The 23851-nt window shown below is 34.1% G+C and overlaps 1 protein-coding gene across 2 annotated transcripts in view; it reads right to left on the reverse strand.

Moving 5' to 3' along the window:
• Positions 1-3974: 3974 nt before the first annotated feature.
• The window catches only part of LOC132726741 (sprouty-related, EVH1 domain-containing protein 2-like), a 38867-nt gene continuing 18990 nt past the window's right edge, over positions 3975-23851 (reverse strand). The window contains exons 4-6 of one of the 2 annotated variants that reach the window (XM_060712100.1): positions 17888-17935; positions 7584-7618; positions 3975-6993 (exon numbers count right to left, since the gene is read on the reverse strand). In XM_060712100.1, the coding sequence (XP_060568083.1) occupies positions 6103-6993; positions 7584-7618; positions 17888-17935 (974 nt within the window). In that variant the 3' untranslated portion in view covers positions 3975-6102. The remainder of the gene's footprint in view (positions 6994-7583; positions 7619-17887; positions 17936-23851) is intronic. The other variant, XM_060712105.1, reaches the window with a different exon arrangement.

Below are 23851 nucleotides of genomic sequence, written 5' to 3' on the forward strand. Positions count from 1 at the left end.
ACTTTCACTGTATATAAAGGACATAATCCAATATTAAATTTGTATCTTGTAAAATTGTGTACACAAATTAAAAGATGTGAACAGTAGCACCTCCAGTCCAAACTTTTTTAACATACCTCATATGACTCCAGGTTCAGTGGCAGACAACCAACACTTCTACTTAAAGAAAATTGGGATAAATAATAATTGACCTAAAACAGATATATACCTGGTAAACAATAGGTTCATATTGACTATTAACTATAGAAGTATGATTAAACAAAGATTTAAAATATTATAGCTTTAAATCATCTTAAAATCTATAATTGAGAACAAAGTACTTATATCAAGTGCTTAAAAGTATAATTTCAATGAGAAGCAGGCACCACAGTAGCACTGCCTGCATTCTGTAAGCTAGCAGGTAGTTTGACAGTGAGAAGCAGGCACTACAGTAGCACTGCCTGCATTCTGTAAGCTAGCAGGTAGCTTGACAGTGAGAAGCAGGCACCACAGCGCTGCCTGCATTCTGTAAGCTAGCAGGTTGTTTGACAGTGAGAAGCAGGCACTACAGTAGCGCTGCCTGCATTCTATAAGCTAGCAGGTAGTTTGACAGTGAGAAGCAGGCACCACAGTAGCACTGCCTGCATTCTGTAAGCTAGCACGTAGTGTGACAGTGAGTAGCAGGCACCACAGTAGCGCTGCCTGCATTCTGTAAGCTAGCAGGTAGTTTGACAGTGAGAAGCAGGCACTACAGTAGCACTGCCTGCATTCTATAAGCTAGCAGGGAGTTTGACAGTGAGAAGCAGGCACCACAGTAGCGCTACACTGCCTGCATTATGTAAGCTAGCAGGGAGTTTGACAGTGAGAAGCAGGCACCACAGTAGCGCTACACTGCCTGCATTTCTATAAGCTAGCAGGTTGTTTGACAGTGAGAAGCAGGCACTACAGTAGCGCTGCCTGCATTCTGTAAGCTAGCAGGTAGTTTGACAGTGAGAAGCAGGCACCACAGTAGCACTGCCTGCATTCTGTAAGCTAGCAGGTAGTTTGACAGTGAGAAGCAGGCACCACAGTAGCGCTGCCTGCATTCTGTAAGCTAGCAGGTAGTTTGACAGTGAGAAGCAGGCACCACAGTAGCGCTACACTGCCTGCATTCTGTAAGCTAGCAGGTTGTTTGACAGTGAGAAGCAGGCACCACAGTAGCGCTACACTGCCTGCATTCTATAAGCTAGCAGGTAGTTTGACAGTGAGAAGCAGGCACCACAGTAGCGCTGCCTGCATTCTATAAGCTAGCAGGTAGTTTGACAGTGATAACCAGGCACCACAGTAGCGCTGCCTGCATTCTGTAAGCTAGCAGGGAGTTTGACAGTGAGAAGCAGGCACCACAGTAGCACTGCCTGCATTCTGTAAGCTAGCAGGGAGTTTTGACAGTGATAACCAGGCACCACAGTAGTGCTGCCTGCATTCTGTAAGCTAGCAGGTAGTTTGACAGTGAGAAGCAGGCACCACAGTAGCACTGCCTGCATTCTGTAAGCTAGCAGGGAGTTTGACAGTGAGAAGCAAGGCACCACAGTAGCACTGCCTGCATTCTGTAAGCTAGCAGGTAGTTTGACAGTGAGAAGCAGGCACCACAGTAGCGCTGCCTGCATTCTGTAAGCTAGCAGGTAGTTTGACAGTGAGAAGCAGACACTACAGTAGCACTGCCTGCATTCTGTAAGCTAGCAGGTAGTTTGACAGTGAGAAGCAGGCACTACAGTAGCACTGCCTGCATTCTGTAAGCTAGCAGGTAGTTTGACAGTGAGAAGCAGGCACTACAGTAGCGCTGCCTGCATTCTGTAAGCTAGCAGGTAGTTTGACAGTGAGAAGCAGGCACTACAGTAGCACTGCCTGCATTCTGTAAGCTAGCAGGTAGTTTGACAGTGAGAAGCAGGCACTACAGTAGCACTGCCTGCATTCTGTAAGCTAGCAGGTAGTTTGACAGTGAGAAGCAGGCACCACAGTAGCACTGCCTGCATTCTGTAAGCTAGCAGGGAGTTTGACAGTGAGAAGCAGGCACCACAGTAGCATTGCCTGCATTCTGTAAGCTAGCAGGTAGTTTGACAGTGAGAAGCAGGCACCACAGTAGCGCTACACTGCCTGCATTCTGTAAGCTAGCAGGTAGTTTGACAGTGAGAAGCAGGCACCACAGTAGCACTGCCTGCATTCTGTAAGCTAGCAGGTAGTTTGACAGTGAGAAGCAGGCACTACAGTAGCACTGCCTGCATTCTATAAGCTAGCAGGTAGTTTGACAGTGAGAAGCAGGCACCACAGCGCTGCCTGCATTCTTAAGCTACAGGTAGTTTGACAGTGAGAAGCAGGCACCACAGTAGCGCTACACTGCCTGCATTCTATAAGCTAGCAGGGAGTTTGACAGTGAGAAGCAGGCACCACAGTAGCCCTGCCTGCATTCTATAAGCTAGCAGGTAGTTTGACAGATTCTCAACAAGTAAACATTCAATATCCCAACAGGGGATTAAATGATCTATGATAAGGGAACTAAAACTTTAACTCCTATACATTAAACTCAGTGCACATGTACTGGCTTATGATCAGGTTATCATAACCTGAAGGAGAATGTTTCCAGCATCGACACAGTACAATATCTCAGTAAATTAGTTCTAGTCAATTGATATACTAATGAAAATAGAAACCTATAACTAATAGTTCCATAAAGTTGAAATATAAACTTAACTCTTTCAGTTCTGAATCAATAACCACAACAAAATAGTTTCTTATTTTGTATTTCATTTTATAAAATAGCAAAAATTCATAAAAAGAATATAGGTTTGCAAAAAAAAAAATTTTTTTCAGAGATAAAAAAAATCAAAAGTATACAATATTGATAAAGATTATTTTCAACTCCTGATTTTTCAAATCAAGTTCTCTTAATTGTCATATACCTTTTGTTACCATTTAACACTAAAATGTATGTTATCACAAGTTTTAATACTAAGTAAGAATGTCTCTGAATATTTCTATGTTAGTGGAGTTTACAAAATCTAATCTAAATGCAGGTGTAAAATGTTCTGCAAATTCTAATTTTCTATCTGAGTGGAGAACTAATGAAAATGAAAAAAATAACTAAAAAAAATAAATAAAAACAATTTCAGTTGTTGATGCCAAGTATACTTTGTTTCACTTTCTTAAACATTAAACAATGAATATGGCACTTATTATGTAATGTAGTAACAAGAGAACGGCATGCAGTATTAATGCTTGTCTGTACAGGGCAACCACTATCAATGACCAATTTCTATAAATATAACTTTAAAATGGGCATAACTTCTAAATGTATTCAATCCAGCACTTACAATCAACTAAAATTACCGACAACAAGTCAAAATATGCAAAAATAGCCCTTCCTGTGTTAGTCATGCAGTAGAAATATGTAATATATGCTGAAATTTGGTCATAAATTGCACAGAACATGTAAATTATTACTTCAATCTTAACCCTTTTTTTTCTTTTTTGAACATCTTAGTACATTTTTCTCTAGTTTGATTTTCTTAAAATATTTTGGCTCATTGGAAGCATGCAGGTTTAAAATTGTTTGAGTAATGGGCTACATTAAAGGTTTAAGCATGACAACAACACAACAATCATAGAAAAGCCTGACTTTTTCTTTGAAACAGACAAGCTAAAAATCAACTTTGGCACCACGGCTAACTTCATAACAAAATACAAAGAAAAGATATACTTTATATTACAAACAAAATATTATTAAAATATACAAAAATTCATCATTATTGTACTTTTTAAAATTTTTGTTTTGTTTTCCTTAAATCCAAAACTAACAAAATAACATAATGGCCTCTTTTCAACCTTAATTATCATATATACAAACAAGAGATTCTGTTGTAATCAAATAATGACTACTATTTTTTTAATAAAACATTATTTAATTAATTAAATTAGCAGACCAGCCAGAACTTTTTTATGGCAATGACATGTAGACATAATAAATTTTATACTTGATTTATTACAAAATTCATGGAATTATAAAAAGTCACAATGAGACATGCACAAGTTTGTTTGATCAAATCCAGTTTTTTATTAAGCCTAGCTGTAAATGAATGTACCAATGTGATCAGTACAGACCAACATCAACATCCCTGCCATCTTATCATCATCTCCACTGTTCACTATCAATCAATACTCGAAAATCTCCATCAAAATGATAAATGGTTTAGTTGAACAAGTCCATTTTAGATAGTTTATCATTAATCAAGAACAGTACTAATTAGAATACTCCTAAATAGGACAATTGAATCAAAAACCTATCAAAACATGTTTCGCTTTATTTAGCTTCCTCAGTTGATACTCCTAAATAAAAGTCATTTGTAAATTTCTTGATTAGTTTTGGTCAAATCAATTCAAAGCAATAGACAAACACTTTAAATTGAATCTAACAGTGGGTATTGTTACAACATATGTAAATTTCTTGTGTTCAGTAAAGCATAATGAACTAATGTGTAAATCATTTATCATAGCAAGCTACTCATTCTAGTCAGATATGCAACAGTATTTGACAGCAATACTATACTATAAGATCTGTGTATTACATATTCATTCACAAGTGCATAGATCAACAGATATCATTACTTTCATTTCAAAAATATGAATCTGAGAAAAAAAATCCAACTCAATAATTATATTTATTGAAAAGAACAATGTTACTTCTAGACAAAAAAATACTTATACGAAAGAGTTTGTTTAATATATTTTTGTATTGCAGAAATAATATGTATTGTTGGTTCAACATAACTTGTTAAGCCTTTTAGTATTGTTCATTAAAGGTAAGTACAAAAGTATTTAAGGAACAACTAACAAACTAATGAGCAAAGTCTTGTCACACTATACTCAGTTGCATAATTAGAGGTCATTGAGATACAATGGGTGTTTCTTTCCAATAAGATATACTAATAGAATACTATAAGAAAACAATAAATCACTTAAAAGCACAGAAGTGTAAACACAAAAATAACGTAAAATGGGTCATCCAAAAATAATATCTGATTCCTACTGTGTTTGACTCATTAACTTAGTTTTTTAGAAACTTCATCATTTTTTTGTTGTTGTTTTGTTTTTGAACCCAAAACAAACTGACAATGCAAAGACTTAATGTATACTATACTAAATCCCATTCTATTCAAATAAAATATAATGTATGTAAAAATTTCAAGTAAACAAACAAAGTTTACTATTCCACTAAAAAATGTAGTTAAAAATGTCTGTAATAATGCTAAAATATAAGCAAGAGAAAATACTGTTGTAAAAACACAGCTAGGGAGCATCTATTATTTATGGGAAGCCCCAATGATCACATGTAGAATGCAAGCACTATTGAAGTGTAAAATATACTGCATGAGGATACCATAATCCGGATTATAAAATCCTTAACTCCAAAAATGTATCACACTGATTATTGAACAGTTTATGTGCAGATTGAGCACCAATTCCATTCATACGGAAACAGTCTAGGTCATTTTTTAAAGTGACCTTGAATATTTCCCATCTCAACGAGCACAGCTCTAACTTTAGCCACAACACTGTCTCATCTTCTCTCTTGTCATCTTGGAAGAACACAAAACCTTCAAACAGGAAAATGAAAATTTCCATCCAGTTTCTATTTCTCACTCCAACATGACCACTTCCAAGTCTACAAACTATTTATGTTATATTTTTATTCTCTAACATTTTGTCTACAACTGCACTTTAACTAATTGCACTGAATGACTGTATAACTAGTCTACAACAGGCGTTTTTATATCCCTACATGGATGTTGTTGTATTTTTCAGAATTTCGGACAACCTTGAAGCACTGCAGGTAACACATCACAATAATATTGTGTAATCTCTATTTAGCGGAGGTATGTGACAACCAGCTCTTACCCACTGGCCATACAAGTCACTCACAACTTTTGGTATGTGACAACCTTATCTCTACGCACTGACCTACAGAGATTTTTGTCTCACAACGTCGGGTTTTCACTAACCTTTAACCACCCCGAGCTACAGTGCACACAGAAAGGCGAGCAATTACAAATACTGCGAATATCAGTGATAAGTATCATGTGTGATTGTGCCTCAGGAAGCTTTGTGCCGACCACCACAACAACCACATGAGACACCACACATGTGGCAGGCCTTTAAAGGCCAATAGCACCATAAACATGGAACAAATAACGATAAAACTGACAAAACTGTCCACTTTTTACAGTTTGACTCATCAGACGGGTCACAAATGCAAGGATGTCCATATTCCCCATCTGCGTCCGACATGCAGTGGTATATCAGACCTTTTGCACACCAAACACATGTTACAATTTCAATACATTTCTCTACATTGTCTGGGGCTTCCTCACAACTTCCCCTGTGATTATCCTCATGTGAGAATGTCTCATGGCAGTGTTTGCACCGGGCTTTTGTCAATAACCTTCCTGTTTGGGAAGTCTTGTGTTTATCTTTCTTTTTACTAGTTTTCATTGGGAGAGGGGGCTTCGGTTGCACCGTTATCTGTGCATGTTTCTTACTACATATTGCTTCTCTTTTAGAGGGCGGCTTTTGAACAGGTTCTAAATTTGGATAACTATATTCATGTGGTTGGCTTTTAGCAAAAATCACATAGGAATATTCTTTCAACTCCACATTGTCGGAGGACATTGAGTCTAAAAGTCCCTGATCAGATTTGCCACTTATAGAAGTTGGTTCATCAGCTTTAACCCAAATATCCCCTTGAGATTCTGAACTGTCTTTACTACTAGTACTTTTATCACTCTGCGGTGACGTGTGTTTGTGATGGCTGTTGTGTTGTGACGGGAAATAAAGAACACGATGGAGGTGTTTATTGTGTGAGTTATTATACATCATGTCTGGCACTGATGGTACATAAGAAGTTGGAGATTGTGGACTACTTGTTGTGGTTGATGTTGTACTTTGCGATGAGCTCCCTGTTCTCGAGATCGGTAACTCAAGCTCCTGAAATGGTTCAAAAAAGAGATTTTCAAGTTTTACTCTGCAATATTTCAAGCACAAAAATCCTTTATTATTCACAACCTTACTTTATGTTAAAAATAATACATGACTAAATTTAAATAAAATAAATTGTTTCATATAATTGTCAAATGACAAGTATTAAGGTGGAAAATGAAATTTGCCAACGATAAAATACATAATAAGGAAACCTCTAAATACCTCAAATCTACCAGTCTACTCTCTATATCTAAATTAATAAAGCAGATTTATAATATTTGTTTCCCGAACTTCTATTTTAGAAACCAACATCATTGCAGAAAGCTTAAAAGTGATATCATGCACTTTTCTAAAGTAAAATTACAGAATTACTTAGTTTGAAACAACACAGAATTGTTTTTCCCTCAGAAAATAAAAGCTTTAGGCAGCTTTAAATAATTAGAATAAAATGGAAGATAATTTTTTTTTTTTTAAATTAATCTCATTGTTACTCTATATCAGTCAAATTGTACAAAGGCTATCTTGCCACCCATCAGTATTTTGAATGGGTACTCTCCAATCAAGTAAACAATGTAATGTAATTTGCTTGTACAAACCTCAAACACTTCATCAATTTTACCATCTTCATAACCTGAAAGTAAAAAAATAATAATTTGAAAATATTCAGTACTGCAACAACATCAAAACTTCCTACATCAAACAAAACTAACTGCCAAGAACCAGAATATTCTGCCTTCATTGCATTAATTCATCTTACAACAACAAGTGGTTCAATCTCCTACGCAGTGATCTCCCCTTATCAGTACAGAGATCTCTGCCATCACAAACATTTAAATATCAATATTTTGATATTTTTTAGCTTTTTAATTTATTTTTCATTATTTTGTATACTTATGATATTTTTTTGATAAAATATAGCGGACGTAGGTGCGAAAAGTTAAAAATAAAACAGAAAGAGAAAAATGACATTAGATTTTCTATGTAACGGTCGATATTTACATATGAATTTCGACGTTACATCATGTGACTTTCATCATCATGTGATGTCTGTGAAGGCAGTGATTACAATTCTGCCAAGGGAGGTAATCACTGTGAGGAGTTTGCAAGCGGTTAACATTGTGGTATTTAGTATGAACAAATTTAAATTTAGTCTAAATTATACAAGCTTTGTTTTCCACTTAATAATTATAGTTTGTATTTTAAAATGATTTATGTATAACATGGTAACTATATCAAGCTGTTTGTAATGGTCTGTAGTAATGCTTATAATAAACCGCATAAGCTAGTCATCTCCCACTTATTAAGCACATCAGCAGAGCTCCAGATAAGCTTTTGACTAAAATAAAACTATCAACAAATAAAATGAAATGGCAGTATTTATAATAAAGTGAACAAGCAATTATCATAGTATTGCAAGCAATCCATAAGTCCCCTACCGGCTAGAACCCCATCAACATTCTGAAGGGCCATTCACTAATGTTTCAAGTTTTCTCTATTTTAAGTAATTTGTTGGAAAAGTTCTTTAAAAGTGATCACAGGAAACAGTTTTTATGAACAGACAGACAGACGGACTGAAGGACACTCTACAGTTAATATTTGAAACATCCCTGTTACCAAAATATAACATTTTAAAAGCAAAATTCTTAAACAGGAGATAACTCTTGAATTAAAGATGCAATTTCAAAAAAAAAATTCAGCTCTTTTTGACTTATCACAAATATTGTTATATTTGCCATGATTTAAGCCTATTTGTTGCCAAGGAAACTGATATTTTTTCAAAATAGGAAGAACAGATAACACATGCATAATCTCAAGACCGCCATCTACCCATATGTCAAGTTTCATAAAAATATTTCCAGTACTTTTTGAGTTATCACTGGATTCAGTTTATGTGTAAAATTTGCCATATTTTCAGTCTATGTGTTGCCATAGCAACCAGAATTTTCAACATAGGAAGAAAAGAAAAAGACGTGCATAATCTCAAGACTGCCATCTACCCATATGTCAAGTTTCATAAAAATATTTCCAGTTCTTTTTGCTTTATCACTGGATCCAGTTTATGTGTAAAATTTGCCATATTTTCAGCCTATTTGTTGCCATAGCAACCAGAATTTTCAATATAGGAAGAAAAGAAAAAGACGTGCATAATCTCAAGACTGCCATCTACCCATATGTCAAGTTGCATAAAAATATTTCCAGTACTTTTTGCGTTATCACTGGATCCAGTTTATGTGTAAAATTTGTCATATTTTCAGCCTATTTGTTGCCATAGCAACCAGAATTTTCAACATAGGAAGAAAAGAAAAAGACGTGCATAATCTCCATACTGCCATCTATCCATATACCAAGTTTCATAAAAATATTTTCAGTACTTTTTGCTTTATCACTGGATCCAGTTTATGTGTAAAATTTGCAATATTTTCAGCCTATTTGTTGCCATAGCAACCAGAATTTTCAATATAGGAAAAAAAGAAAAAGACGTGCATAATCTCAAGACTGCCATCTACCCATATGTCAAGTTTCATAAAAATATTTCCAGTACTTTTTGCGTTATCACTGGATCCAGTTTATGTGTAAAATTTGCCATATTTTCAGCCTATTTGTTGCCATAGCAACCAGAATTTTCAAAATAGGAAGAAAAGAAAAAGACGTGCATAATCTCCATACTGCCATCTATCCATATACCAAGTTTCATAAAAATATTTTCAGTACTTTTCAAGTTATCGCGGGATCCAGTTTTGTGGACGGACGGACTGACGGACTGACAGACGGACAGACGGACGGACGGACAGACGGACGGACGGACAGACGGACGGAGGGTAAACCTAAAGTCCCCTCCGGTAAACCGGTAGGGGACTAATTAAAGTATACCCAAAGAGTTTTGTTTTTGGAAGGGTATTTGAAATTTTCGAACTTGAGGAAAGGGTTTCCAATGTCAAAACAGATATATGTTATTTTTATACATAACAACAATAAACATACTAAATATGATATTTTTATGTTTAGAATGTTTACTAAAACCAGCCACTTAAAGAAGTATACATAGTAGGGGTGTAACAATACAGCAAAAACCGTATTGCAATATATTGCCATTTTGCTGAAGCGTATTGCGATATATTGCAATACGTATTGTCGTGTATATGTTTTGATGTAAAGATGGAGTAACATTTATATATTATTATTATATGTATATATTTTTAGTAGAAACTTAATAAAAATGTAAGGAATAAATAGAAAGTAGTGTCACACAATTTGATAAACAAAACTAGTCGCGTGTGACCTTTCACATATGGGCCGCTTATGTAAATTATGCGGCCGCTTATTGACTTTTAAGTGTACTAGTTGTCAGATACTTTTATCTTACGTTGGCGCCAACAAACTTTGCCAATTAAAGATTTTATGTGAAATTTGTACAAAATTAGAAGGCAATTAATTGAAAATGATGATTTTTATAAAATACCGGTTTTCCAAAAATCGTACCGCGGTTCAAAATTTATTTTTTCATATTGCAATATATCGGTATACCGGTAAACCGTTACACCCTTAATACATAGAGGATATTAAATGAGTGTAGGTATAATACTAAATTTATTGAACAAGTTGAATCTACACGAATATGATACTCTATTTATCACATATATAAAATAAGAAAAGTTTACTGTTAAAAGAGTCAATTATTACATTGATACGTCTATAGTGTAACACTAATATTAGCACACTTTAACGCTATGAATACATATAATGCAAATTACATCACGTCAAAGTGTTATTACACTAGTGTAATAATTTTTTTATTCAATGGCTTCATATTACACTCGTGCGCCACAGCGGTTTATGTGATAAATGTACATAGTATGCATGTACATGATCAAACCCTTTTTTTTATAAATAAATTATTTTCAATCAAACAACAAAAGAAAGTGTGTCTTTTTTTAATTTCATCCATATATACTTTAATTAATAATTATATAGACTGCCTGTGTTTTAGATGATTGTTTACTCTTTCTTACTTTAAATTAATTACACCAGTTACACACGGTTTATCAAGTTGAATGCATAACCAATATTTTTAAAGGGTATTGGTATGCACAGAGTTCAGCACTTATGTGTATTTCATAATTTTGAATGCCTAAATACTTGTCTTATCTGGAGCTCTGTGAAACATGTCCTCACAACATTAAGCCATTAAATACCACACAGTTGTACAAATATCATGTCTTAAAACCTTTTTTGGAACTATAAGTGATAAAACTTTGCCACCATTATAGAGCCAGACCAGCCTGTAATCATGTGCAGTCTGACCAGGCTCTTTACTGATGGTAGCTCAAATATTGAATTTTGATAATATTGAAATCCCTTAAAACTTTGAACTGATTGCTCTGTAAATCAAATCAAGCAGGTTAAAAAACAAGAGCCACCGCCCGGCCGAAGCAACGTTCGACTTTTGTATTTTTTCTAAAAGCAAACAAATAAAACAATCTTTAAAAAGAAAAGTGAAGAAAAAATAAGATTTTCATTTTTTTAGTCTAATCACACTTGTCATTTTGTCAAAGTATGAATCCTTTCCATAAATAAATAACAAAGTAAAGAAAATATAATAAAACTTTAATAATTTGATAGTCAAGGTCATATAAAGGTCAAAATCAGTCAAACCTTTTACTGCACCGTGTATTTTAAACAAGAGCTGTCGGTAGGACAGCAACGCTCGACTATTCTTAGTGCTTGATAGTAAAAAAAATGCTTGATACAGTTACCTCCTCCTGTTTACAGGTTGGGGTCATGATGGTGAACAAGTGTGCAAAGTTTCAAAGCCATATGTCAATGGACTTTGAAAATATTTGAACTATTACAAAAACTTTAACGTAAATTCCAAGTCGAAAAAGGGGCTTAATTCTGTCAAAATGCTTGATAGAGTTACCTCCTACTGTTTACAGATTGGGGTCATGATGTTGAACAAGTGTGCAAAGTTTCAAAGCCATATGTCAATGGACTTTGAAAATATTTGAACTATTACAAAAACTTTAACGTAAATTCTAAGTCGAAAAAGGGGCATAATTCTGTCAAAATGCTTGATAGAGTTACCTCCTCCTGTCTACAGGTTGGGGTCATGATGGTGAACAAGTGTGCAAAGTTTCAAAGCCATATGTCAATGGACTTTGAAAATATTTGAACTATTACAAAAACTTTAACGTAAATTCTAAGTCGAACAAGAGCTGTCGGTAGGACAGCAACGCTCGACTATTCTTAGTGCTTGATAGTAAAAAAAAATGCTTGATACAATTACCTCCTCCTGTTTACAGGTTGGGGTAATGATGGTGAACAAGTGTGCAAAGTTTCAAAGCCATATGTCAATGGACTTTGAAAATATTTGAACTATTACAAAAACTTTAACGTAAATTCTAAGTCGAAAAAGGGGCATAATTCTGTCAAAATGCTTAATACAGTTACCTCCTCCTGTTTACAGGTTAGGGTCATGATGGTGAACAAGTATGCAAAGTTTCAAAGCCATATGTCAATGGACTTTGAAAATATTTGAACTATTACAAAAACTTTAACGTAAATTCTAAGTCGAAAAAGGGGCATAATTCTGTCAAAATGCTTGATACAGTTACCTCCTCCTGTCTACAGGTTGGGGTCATGATGGTGAACAAGTGTGCAAAGTTTCAAAGCCATATGTCAATGGACTTTGAAAATATTTTAACTATTACAAAAACTTTAACATAAGTGGTTACGCCGACGCGGACACCAACGCCGACGCCGACGCTCGGGTGACTACAATAGCTCTACTTATTCTTATCGAATAGTCGAGCTAAAAATGGCTGTTTTCATTGAAAAGCCTCCTGTTACAAGTTCAAACTGCTATGAAATTACAAAAAAATGTTTCATATATAATGGGCTTTACTTTTATGTATGGAACTACTTCTCTGTATATAAAATAGGTAATTTCGATATCCCATATCAGGTTTCATAACTAACGGTTATTCTATGTTTAGAACATACACAGACTTCCATGATTTGTGTGACGAGTCATATGCATGTGTAACAATCAATTATTTGGTCAGTGAGTGAATTAAAAAAAGTTTTTAAGTAACTACCATTTTTGTATGGGAACTACTCGCGTACCAGAATTATTGGAACTTGTCAATGAGAATGAATTAAGTTAAAGTGCTAGAAGCTGTTGTCCTACTCACACAAAAATAGGATGTTACATCACAAAGTACAATAAATAGAATCTACAATATTACATTACTACTTTAAATAACAAGACTGACAGTTGAGATATCTACACATAAAAATAAACATTTCCAATCCTGTCTTTAAGAATAGGATTTTGTTTTCAGATAACCACTGAAAACATATAATTATCATCATCATTATTATAATTATCTGCAAAAGAAGGGTTTGGCCCAATTTTACAACACAGATGCTCTTTAATCATGCATGTAAACTGCAGAAATTAACTGCATATGATTCACTGTTTTTATAATCTGTTTGGATAATCATCATTATTAAGGTTTTATCAATAATTATATATAAAATCAAAAGGTATCTCAGTTATGAAATCACGTTTTTACTCTCAGGTAGGAGTAGTGGTAGCCATGATAATAACAACTCTATGCCACCAGACTCTCTAATGTTCTCTTCTAGATTATAGTACTTTACCATCCATTCAACTAATAATAGAAATTTAAAATTAAGACAAGTATATTACACAACTTTAGTATGGTACATCGTAACATGTAAATATTAAGGAGGGAGTGCTGCTGAATGATGTAATGTCTGTGCCTGTAAAGTTAATTAACATATCGATCCTAGTTTACAATGTATATTGATATGAACCTGATTAGTTAAACAAGAGGGTCATGATGGCCCTAGATCGCTCACCTGACCCATCGAACTCATCCGAACAATTACCTAGACAAGCATTCTGACTAAGTTTCAGGACAGGTGAGTCAAAAATGTGACCACTAGAGTGTTAACTAGGATTATCCATATTTGAGCAGTGTGACCTAGTTTTTACCCAGGTGACCCATATTCAAACTTGACCTAGAAATCATCAAAACAAACTTTCAGACCAATTTCCAGGATACTTGGATCAAAACAGTAGCCACTAGTGTTAACAAGATTTTTCTATTTAGCTCCGGTGATCTAGTTGTTCATGCGAGATAACCTATGTTCGAACTCATTTGAGCAATTACCTAGACAAGCATCCTGACCAAGTTTGATGATAATTGAGTCAAAAATGTGACCACTAGAGTGTTAACAAGGTTTTTCCATATTTGGGCGGTGTGACCTAGTTTTTCATCCGAGATGACCCATGTTAGAACTTAACCTAGAAATCATCAAAACAAACTTTCAGACCAATTTACAGGATATTCAGTGGAAAACAGTAGCCACTAGAGTGTTAACAAGATTTTTCTGTTTTTAGCTCCTGTGACCTAGTTTTTCATCCGAGATGACCCATGTTTGAAAATATCCAAGCAATTACCTAGACAAGCATCCTGACCAAGTTTGATGACAATTGAGTCAAAAATGTGACCACTAGAGTGTTAACAAGGTTTTTCTATTTCTAGCTACTGTGACCTAGTTTTTCAACCGAGATGACCCATGTTCGAACTCATTTGTGCAATTACCTAGACAAGCATCCTGATCAAGTTTGATGACACTTGAGTAAAAAAATGTGACCACTAGAGTGTTAAAAAGGTTTTTCTATTTTTAGCTCCGGTGACCTAGTTTTTCATCCAAGATGACCCATGATCAAACTCAACAAGCTATCACCTAGACAAGCATCCTGACCAAGTTTGATGATGATTGAGGCAAAAATGTGACCGCTAGAGTGTTAACAAGGTTTTTCTTTTTTTAGCTCCTGTGACCTGGTTTTTCATCCGAGACGATAGATGACATAGATATACAGGGCTAACCTGCTTTAAACTTGTAACAGTCCATAAGGAAAATAAGGTATTTCCATATCAAAATATAACAAGCTGTTAAAGGAACAGAAACTGCACTTTATCAGTGCTAGATATTTAAACGGTAATAGTCTCGTTAGCAATGAAGTTTATGACCATAATTATAACTTAACCAAAAGGTTGATCTATGCCGACAACACCAAGTGGGTCAATAGCTCAGCTTTTCTTTAAAACGCGAAACTAAAATTTGGACAACCCTATAAGAGAGCCCAGTCAGACTGCAGGGACTGGTGGCATAGGCTAATCAAGTCACTAATCTCTCCTGATTCCAGGATTTATGGGCTAAACCTGCCACAATTTTGCTGACAAAGGCTGGTGTGGCATAACTGAGTTGACCAAATTTGACAATGCTGGTCAAGGTCATTAAAATGTCAAGGTCACATCTGAATAAATCATCATGTCAATTTTATCATAAGTGTTCTTTTGTCCAAAAATGAATAAAATCTATAAATAAATAACAAAGTTGTGACAATGTAAGCAAATTTCAATAATTTGACCTTGACAGTAAATGTCTTTCAAAGGCTAAGGTCACTATAGAATAATTCAAAATATCAGTTTTGTCATATTGTTTTTTGTTGTTTTTTTTTGTCCAAAGTATAAATCAAATTTGTACATAAATAAATAGATATGGCCAATTGTTAAGAAATTCACTAATTTGTCAGTTAGTGTCAAATTCAAATGTCAGGTCAAGTTCAATTAAATTTCAGATGCTTTGTCCCAAGGATTGTTGTTCCCAAGTATAATGACAACACATTTATGTCTTACAAAGTTATAGCCAATTAAAGCAAAAAGCTTGAAATTACTATCATTTGACCTGCAAGGTCAATGGCATTTAGGACTCAAGATTGAACTGAATTTTATCTTCTTTAAGACATTGTCCTTAAGGTAGTTGTGCTCAAGTATGAAGACAATTCATTGATAAACACGAAAGTTATAGCTAATTATAGCTAAAATCAGGCAAAATTCAAACATTTGAACTTTAAGGTCAAGGTCATTTAAGATTGATGGTCAAGTTCAGACTGGTCAACTTGATGATCTTGTCCAAATGGTTGTTGTGTCAAAGTATAAAGGCAATCCTATGAGGAAAATAAAAAAATTGACCAACGTTAAAAAGTTTGTGGAGGGCAATGGCAATGTCAACGACACCATATCTGTAGCAATAGCTATTTTTTTTCCAAAACATATGAGGTAAAAATTCTTACAAAAAGTTATTAGTATTCAAGGTACCTATAAAACAGTTAAAAAAAATCAGTTTTGCACTATCATGATGCAAGAACAATTACAACTTCTACTTTATTACCAATTACATTACCAAGGTAATTACATTACTCAACATTACCAATTTGTCATTGGTCTGATATACAATATAATTTCAATACCCTTAACTGAGCCAAGCCTTCACATTATTCATACAACAGGATGTAGCAACAAAAACAACATGATATATATAAACAGTCTACCAGGTGGCTGAGACATATGTTCCATTCATTAAATTATTCATAATAAAATGATTAATATTTTCAATGGTCTCAAGTGGCTATGACTAGATAAATGCAAGATAATTACAAGGTCAAAATTAGTATGTTAATAAACATGAATTTTCATTCAAGGTACATGTATTGTTTTCATTCAATATCATACATTACCATTGTTTTGTAATTGAAGGATTGTTGTATATTTCATCAGCTTAATTAAAGTTGCATGCCTCCTAATGAGCCAAGATATTTTAAGAAAATCAAACTTGAGAAAAATGTTTTAAAATTTTAAGAAAAGCAAAAAGATTCAATTAATAGTTTACATGTTATGTTTAATTAATACTGATTTGTTGTTATGAATCAAAGAACTTTTAATCCGTGCTGGCATAAAATTACATGACTTGTGAAGTTAAATATCATAAAATCATTATATTATATTTATACCATCGTGTTAAATAAATAGAACTTTTAGGCAAAAATGTGAATATCAATATTTAAATACATTAAATCAGGTTTCAGAAGATGAATAAGTCTTATTGTGATGCAATTTCAATTATTAGATCTGATGGATATTTCCCCTTTTTGTTTTGACAATACAGTTTTGTAATATAAACTGCTAAGGTTTTATGGTCATAATCTAAGCCTCATGGGATTGGGGGAAAACCTCAGGTCTCTTCACTTCATGAGAACCATCCACATTCAGTAAGCTAACTCTACAGCTTTCTCTCGAAAAAAATATAAGTTCAATGGAGGATTGGGGAGATAATGAACAGAAACTAAAAATTTCTGATTTTTTTCAAAGTTCAAGAGGGTTTACTCTGTCAGTTATCATCAAACCATGACCAAATTCAAAGAAGACCAGTGTATTCTTATGACATATCCATATCTTAAATTTGAGTTGAATAATTTTGTACAACCGTTAAACCGTTAGGGAGATAATGAAGGTAACTGAAAATTTCTTCTTCTTCTTTTTTTTTCAAATTGAAAGGGGCATAACTAAGATAATGAACAGAAACTGATGATGACAGAATGACGGTATGACGGAACTGGGTAACACTATATGCCCAAGCCATTTTATGGCGGGGTGGGGGGGATAAAAATATATGATCAGGCAAAATATGCTTATAAGCTTTATACTGAGGTTAGCATTTTCTTTTATGTGCCAAATTATTTCATTTGTCTAGCTGATATATTTGTGTGCATCTGACTATAAATATGTCAAAGTTTTTCGATTGTATTGTTTGTATGTACATAAGTCCCAATGTTTGAAGATTTAACCCAAGTCCCTTCAACTTTGACTTACTAAAGTTCTACTGTATTATGATGTGAAAAAATTTCTCAAGTATGTAAGGAGTCAAACCTAGACAAATCCATTAAGGTCAAGTAACAAAAAGCCAAATGGCAGGGAAGATCACAAAACACCAAAAAAAGTTTACCAAAAAGAAAATAAATTACCATCTGAGGGTTGCTGTGGTTCCTTGGTATCAAGAACAGTGTACCAAACTTACCAAGATTAACATCAAAATCCAAGCAGCACAGAGAAAAACAAAGACAAAGACAGAAACGTTAGTTAGCAATTCATAATTATGGTAAATCAGTTTTATACAATGTTAATAATGACACAGTGTTGCATCTAGAATTTCAAAAACATGGGGGATTGTCCCCCACTCAACTGAAAAATGTGGGGGATTTGAAAACAATGTGGGGGACACATTTACCTTACAATATGACGTACCGAAAAGAATTCATTTATTTTACGTTCAAGCTTTTTTGACAGCTAGCGTCCGCTCAACAACAGAAATTGGAAAAATAAAATATTGACGAATACTACAATACACACCCGAGATGACCCCATAGTCTGCTGCTACACGCGATTTAGTACGTATTTTAGTCATTACCACGAGTCAAAACAAACATGGCTGAAGCGTTCAAGATACAATGAAGATAAACTGAATTAAATTGAAAAGATCATCAAATGCTCGACTTGGCGCTCATTGATTTAATTAAAATGCGCGATCTGCATAAAATATGCGCAAATCGCGCAGCCTAGATGCAACACTGTAATGACATAAAATATATTACTAAAATTTCTACAATGTAGTTGTACTCTGCATCATATTAAATTCATATAATATTGTAATCAAACTGAATGAATTCAGGATTTTCACATGCTACTATAAAAGGTATCTTCTAAAAAGTGAAAAAATATACAATGTACATGTATAAATATTTTCAATATGACAAGTTATCTGTTATCAAACAAGCTGTGTTTATTACTTTCTTTAAGATATAGACCATTTTATGTCTACAATATGTGACAATAATTAACTTTTATGCACAATACATTATATTATTTTATGTGTAAAATAATGGACAGATGCAATACAGAATACAAGAGCGATTAGTGATCACATGTGTCTCATCTAAGCTGAATTCAATATTTGACTTTGATGGTCAGTGATTTTTTTTCAATTTTCAATACAACCTGTGACTTTCTGCAGGGAAAAAATAGAGCAGCAGTAAATCAAAACAAGAGCCACCGCCAGACAGGAAGTCTCAACATTTTTCACTATTTCTTTTTAGAAAAGAAATGAACGGTTTAAACAAATCTTTAAGAAGAAAATTAAAGAAAAAACTAGAAATGTGTCCATAGCACACAAATGCTCCCATACTCCAAGTGCTGGCTACGAGCGACACAAGTTGAAAATTGCAAATCATTTACTAAGTCAAGAGCAAAAACTCTACAAAAACTGAATAAATCCACAAGTAAACTCCCAGGTGCAAATCATTTACTAAGTCAAGAGCAAAAACTCTACAAAAACTGAATAAATCCACAAGTAAACTCCCAGGTGCATAACAACACAAGCTGACCAACATTTCTGTAAACTTTTAGGACTCTAGGTAAAAATCTTTTTGAGCTAAACATGACACCAGTTGAAATACTAAGTCAAAGGCAATAACTCGGTACAAATACTGAATAAATCAACAAGCAAAAGGTGCATAAGTACACATGCTGACCAACATTTTCCTGTAAAGTTTCATGACTCTAGGTCAAATACTTTTTGAGCTATGCACAACAAAAATTGAATTTTGCCAATTTTTACGAAGTTAAGGGCAGTAACTCTGACAAAACTGAATTATTTCACAAACAAATTTCAAGGTGCACAACTTCACATGATATTCAACATTCCTGTTAAGTTTGTTGACTCTAGCTTATGCACTTTTAGAGCTACATGTGACACAACATGAGAACACACATGTTAGGACGGACAGACAAGGGCAAATCTAAATGCCCCCGCCCCCTATAGTGGGGGCACAAAACTTACTTCCAACATTAAAGTTTTCAGGCAGAAACAACATTGGCATCGTCAAAGGTAACAGAAATGTGAAGACACCATGACTGTAGCAATAGTTCTTTTAATTATCGAGGTAATAACTTGCTGTATGTTTTAGAAACAATTAATGGACTTTGTTGAAGATTTAACATGACTGAGTAGCTAAAAGTCAAAGAATTTCACTTTTTGTATAAATCTTTCCAAAACATGAAAGATGTATATTCAGTTAAGAAATTACATTACAAGATTGTTCATTGCATCATAATTAAGATTTAGTTCAGCTTGAAATATTAATATAACAAAAGCATGACTGTTGGTACACATTTCATTATTTCTACCGGAAACAAGCATTCATCAAACATGCATAGTGCACAGCTATCTGAAGGCTCATCATTCATAACTGTTCACATTTACATCTTTGAATAACACTTTCTGAATAACACTTATCTATGTTACCTGAAATAATTTGTCTTTTAGATATATTATACATATATTTTAAAAGTATTAATAATGTGTTAATAATGAACTGAAAATAAATTTATAAAAAAAAAACCATTCATTCTGACTAAAAAAATTGTCTCCTCATTTTAAAATGATCAAAAATTAAAATCCCATGATCAAATCTCCTTCATGTAAGAGATAGATATTTCAAAAGTTGCATTAAACAGCTAGAATAAAATACAATACTTCATGGGAGTAAATTTTATGAAAAATCTCCCTTTTAACTCATAATTTGCTGGGAACAGAAATGAATAGCCTTTTGTGACCAATATAGAGCCAGGCCAGCCAGCACATCTGTGCTGACCAGAATCGTACTGTTAGTCATGCACCCAGGTCATAATGACTTTGACTATTGATCTAGTGACCCCAAAATCAATACGGATTATTAATTACCTACTGGTCATGTTTAATAAAAGCTTTGTAAGTTTAACAAGAGGGCCATGATGGCCTTGAGGTCGCTCACCTGTATATAGGCCCCCGGAGCGGAGCCAGTTTAAACCCCAGGGCTTTTATTTGAGCAAACTTGGAAGACACCCATTAGAAGATGTTTCATGATGTTAAGTTTTTACTTCACACATATAATGAAAAACAATGACCTCCGCCCCCCCCCCCCTTTGGCAGGGCCAATTTAAACCCAAGGGCTTTTATTTGGACAAACTTGGTAGACACCAACAAAAAGATGTTTCCTGCTTAAAATCTAACCTCTAGCTCATTGGGTTTTTTAAAAGAAGATTTTTTAAGTTTTTACTATACACATATAGTTAAAAACAATGACACCTCTGGGGCGGGGCCAGTTTTAACCCCAGGGCTTTTATTTGAACAAACTTTGTAGACACTTACTAGAAGATGTTTCATTCTTAATATCTAAACTCTAGCTATTTGGGTTTTTTCAAAGAAGATTTTTAAGTTTTTGCTATACACATATAAGGAAAATCAATGACCCCCGGGGCGGGGCCAATTTTGACCCCAGGGCTTTTATTTGAACAAACTTTGTAGACACCCATTAGAACATGTTTCATGCTAAATATCTTAGCTCTAGCTCTTTGGGTTCTTTAAAAGAAGATTTTTTAAGTTTTTACTATATGCATATAGGGAAAATCAATGACCCCCTGGGGCGGGGCCAATTTTGACCCCAGGGCTTTTATTTGAAAAAACTTTGTAGACACTCACTAGAAAATGTTTCATGCTTTATATCTAAACTCTAGCTATATGGGTTTTTTCAAAGATTTTTTAAGTTTTTGCTATACACATATAAGGAAAATCAATGACCCCCGGGGCGGGCCATTTTGACCCCAGAGCTTTTATTTGAACAAACTTTGTAGACACACATTAGAACATGTTTCATGCTAAATATCTTAGCTCTAGCTCTTTGCGTTCTTTAAAAGAAGATTTTTTAAGTTTTTACTATAATTATGCATATAGGGAAAATCAATGACCCCCTGGGGCGGGGCAAATTTTGACCCCAGGGCTTTTATTTGAACAAACTTGGTAGACACCCATTAGAAGATGTTTCATGCTAAATATCTTAGCTCTAGCTCTATGGGTTCTTTAAAAGAAGATTTTTTAAGTTTTTACTATATGCATATAGGGAAAATCAATGACCCCCTGGGGCGGGACCAATTTTGACCCCAGGGCTTTTATTTGAACAAACTTGGTAGACACTCACTAGAAGATGTTTCATGCCAAATATCTAAGCTCTAGCTCTTTGGGTTTTTTAAAAGAAGATATTTAAAGTTTTTTCTTTTGGTTGCCATGGCAACCAGAGTTCTGCATGGAATTAAATTCTTTGAACAATTTTTAAAGGTGACCACCAAAGGAACATTCCTGTGAAGTTTGGATGAAATTGGCTTAGTGGTTTATGAGGAGATGTCATTTAAAGTAAAAGTTTACGGACGGACGCCGGACGGACGGACGCCGGACGAAAAGCGATCACAAAAGCTCACCCTGTCACTTTGTGACAGGTGAGCTAACAAAAAGATCAACAAAGGCAACTTTAATTAATCATTTTTTAAGAATATTTTTTCTGGTTTAACTAAGGCTTTTTTTAACTGCATGATCACAAAATGACGATGTGAGAGTTAGGATGGGTTGAAGGTACAGTGCTGTACTGATTTTGCCTGGACTATTGAGTTTTTGGTCCCCTGATCTCAAAATCAGTGTTACCTACTGGCCAAAACCAATGCACCTGTGAAATATGAGAGCATATGGCCAATGGTTTATAGTTATTTTTCGGAAACCATTTTTACATATAAGGTGTATAAATTATAACCTTGACCTATGACTCCAAAATCAATAAGGGCGATTTTTTCCCGTGCTTTGGTAATGGTGTCATACCAAACTAATTGGGGTAAATGCATCATTTTCACTCAAATTGTGAAATTTAAAATAATACAAAATGAACTTGGAGCAAATATCACTTATGTGGGTTGCACTATGTTTTTATCGCATATTATTTATCAATATGGAAGCATCCATTATTTTAACTGTTTCTTCAATCTACTATTTTGGATAAAAAAAATGCTGGGTCATCCACTGGCTAAGACCTGAGAGTACTGAGGGCGAAGGGCCATAATATTGTTGAGTTATTGGTCGAAAACAGTTTTGATGTTAAAGGTAAATGTGCCCTTGACCTTTGACCTAGTGACTCCAAAAACAATAGGGTTAATGGAACCAACATGTGCCAAGATATATACTACCACTTCTTCAAAGAAGGAGGACATAAAAATTAAGAATAACCCATTAAGAAATGTATTAACATTCATATTTATGCAAAATATGACAAAACTTACTTAAATTCTATCACTGTTACTTACATATATGTAGTAAGGTTTTTTCCATATTGTACCTAAATACCCTAGATTGTTAAGTAAGTAACAGGCTAAATGTAGATATATCATACTCAATTTATTAGTAAACATGACAACAATATTACACATCTGTGCAGTTCTTTTATTATTTTCTGAAAAAATAAGCATGCTACTTTAATTTTGTTATATGATTTTAAATTCAAAGATACTTTGAAAATAAAATTAATGCAGTGCCATTTGGACACATAATATATGTATGAACAAATATGCAGTTGTTTGTTGGGTTTTTTTGTATCATAAAAATATTTTGTATCATAAAAATAGCTCTTGATACAACAATGTATTTCTTGTTTCAAAATACCTGCCACAGCAATTGATATGATAGTCAACTATACAAAGTTTTGTGTGTGAAATGTTGAAGCTTCTTTACTCAGTTCAATGGACTGTTTTATTATACTGTAAATGTTAATTTACATTTTTATGAATGAACATGACACCCAGCGCTTCAATGAAAAGTTGGCCATGATTCAAGTTTAATAGCACAATAGCCATTTGACCTCAATAACAATGTGTGGGTAATCTGCAATATAAACATTAAATATACCACTTAACATTTTACTGACCAATTCTTTATCCTTGCCATGCTAAATTGGTATAATAGACAAGTCCTGATTTAAATGAGTCCAATATTAAATTAAATCACACACTAACAAATTTAGGTTTCATATTTTAAGATGCATTGTTATAACACAATGCCTGCTAAAAACACAAACACA

Source organism: Ruditapes philippinarum, unplaced genomic scaffold (genome assembly GCF_026571515.1).
Source record: "Ruditapes philippinarum isolate M1 unplaced genomic scaffold, ASM2657151v2 ctg868_1_1_1_1, whole genome shotgun sequence".
NCBI lineage: Eukaryota > Metazoa > Mollusca > Bivalvia > Venerida > Veneridae > Ruditapes > Ruditapes philippinarum.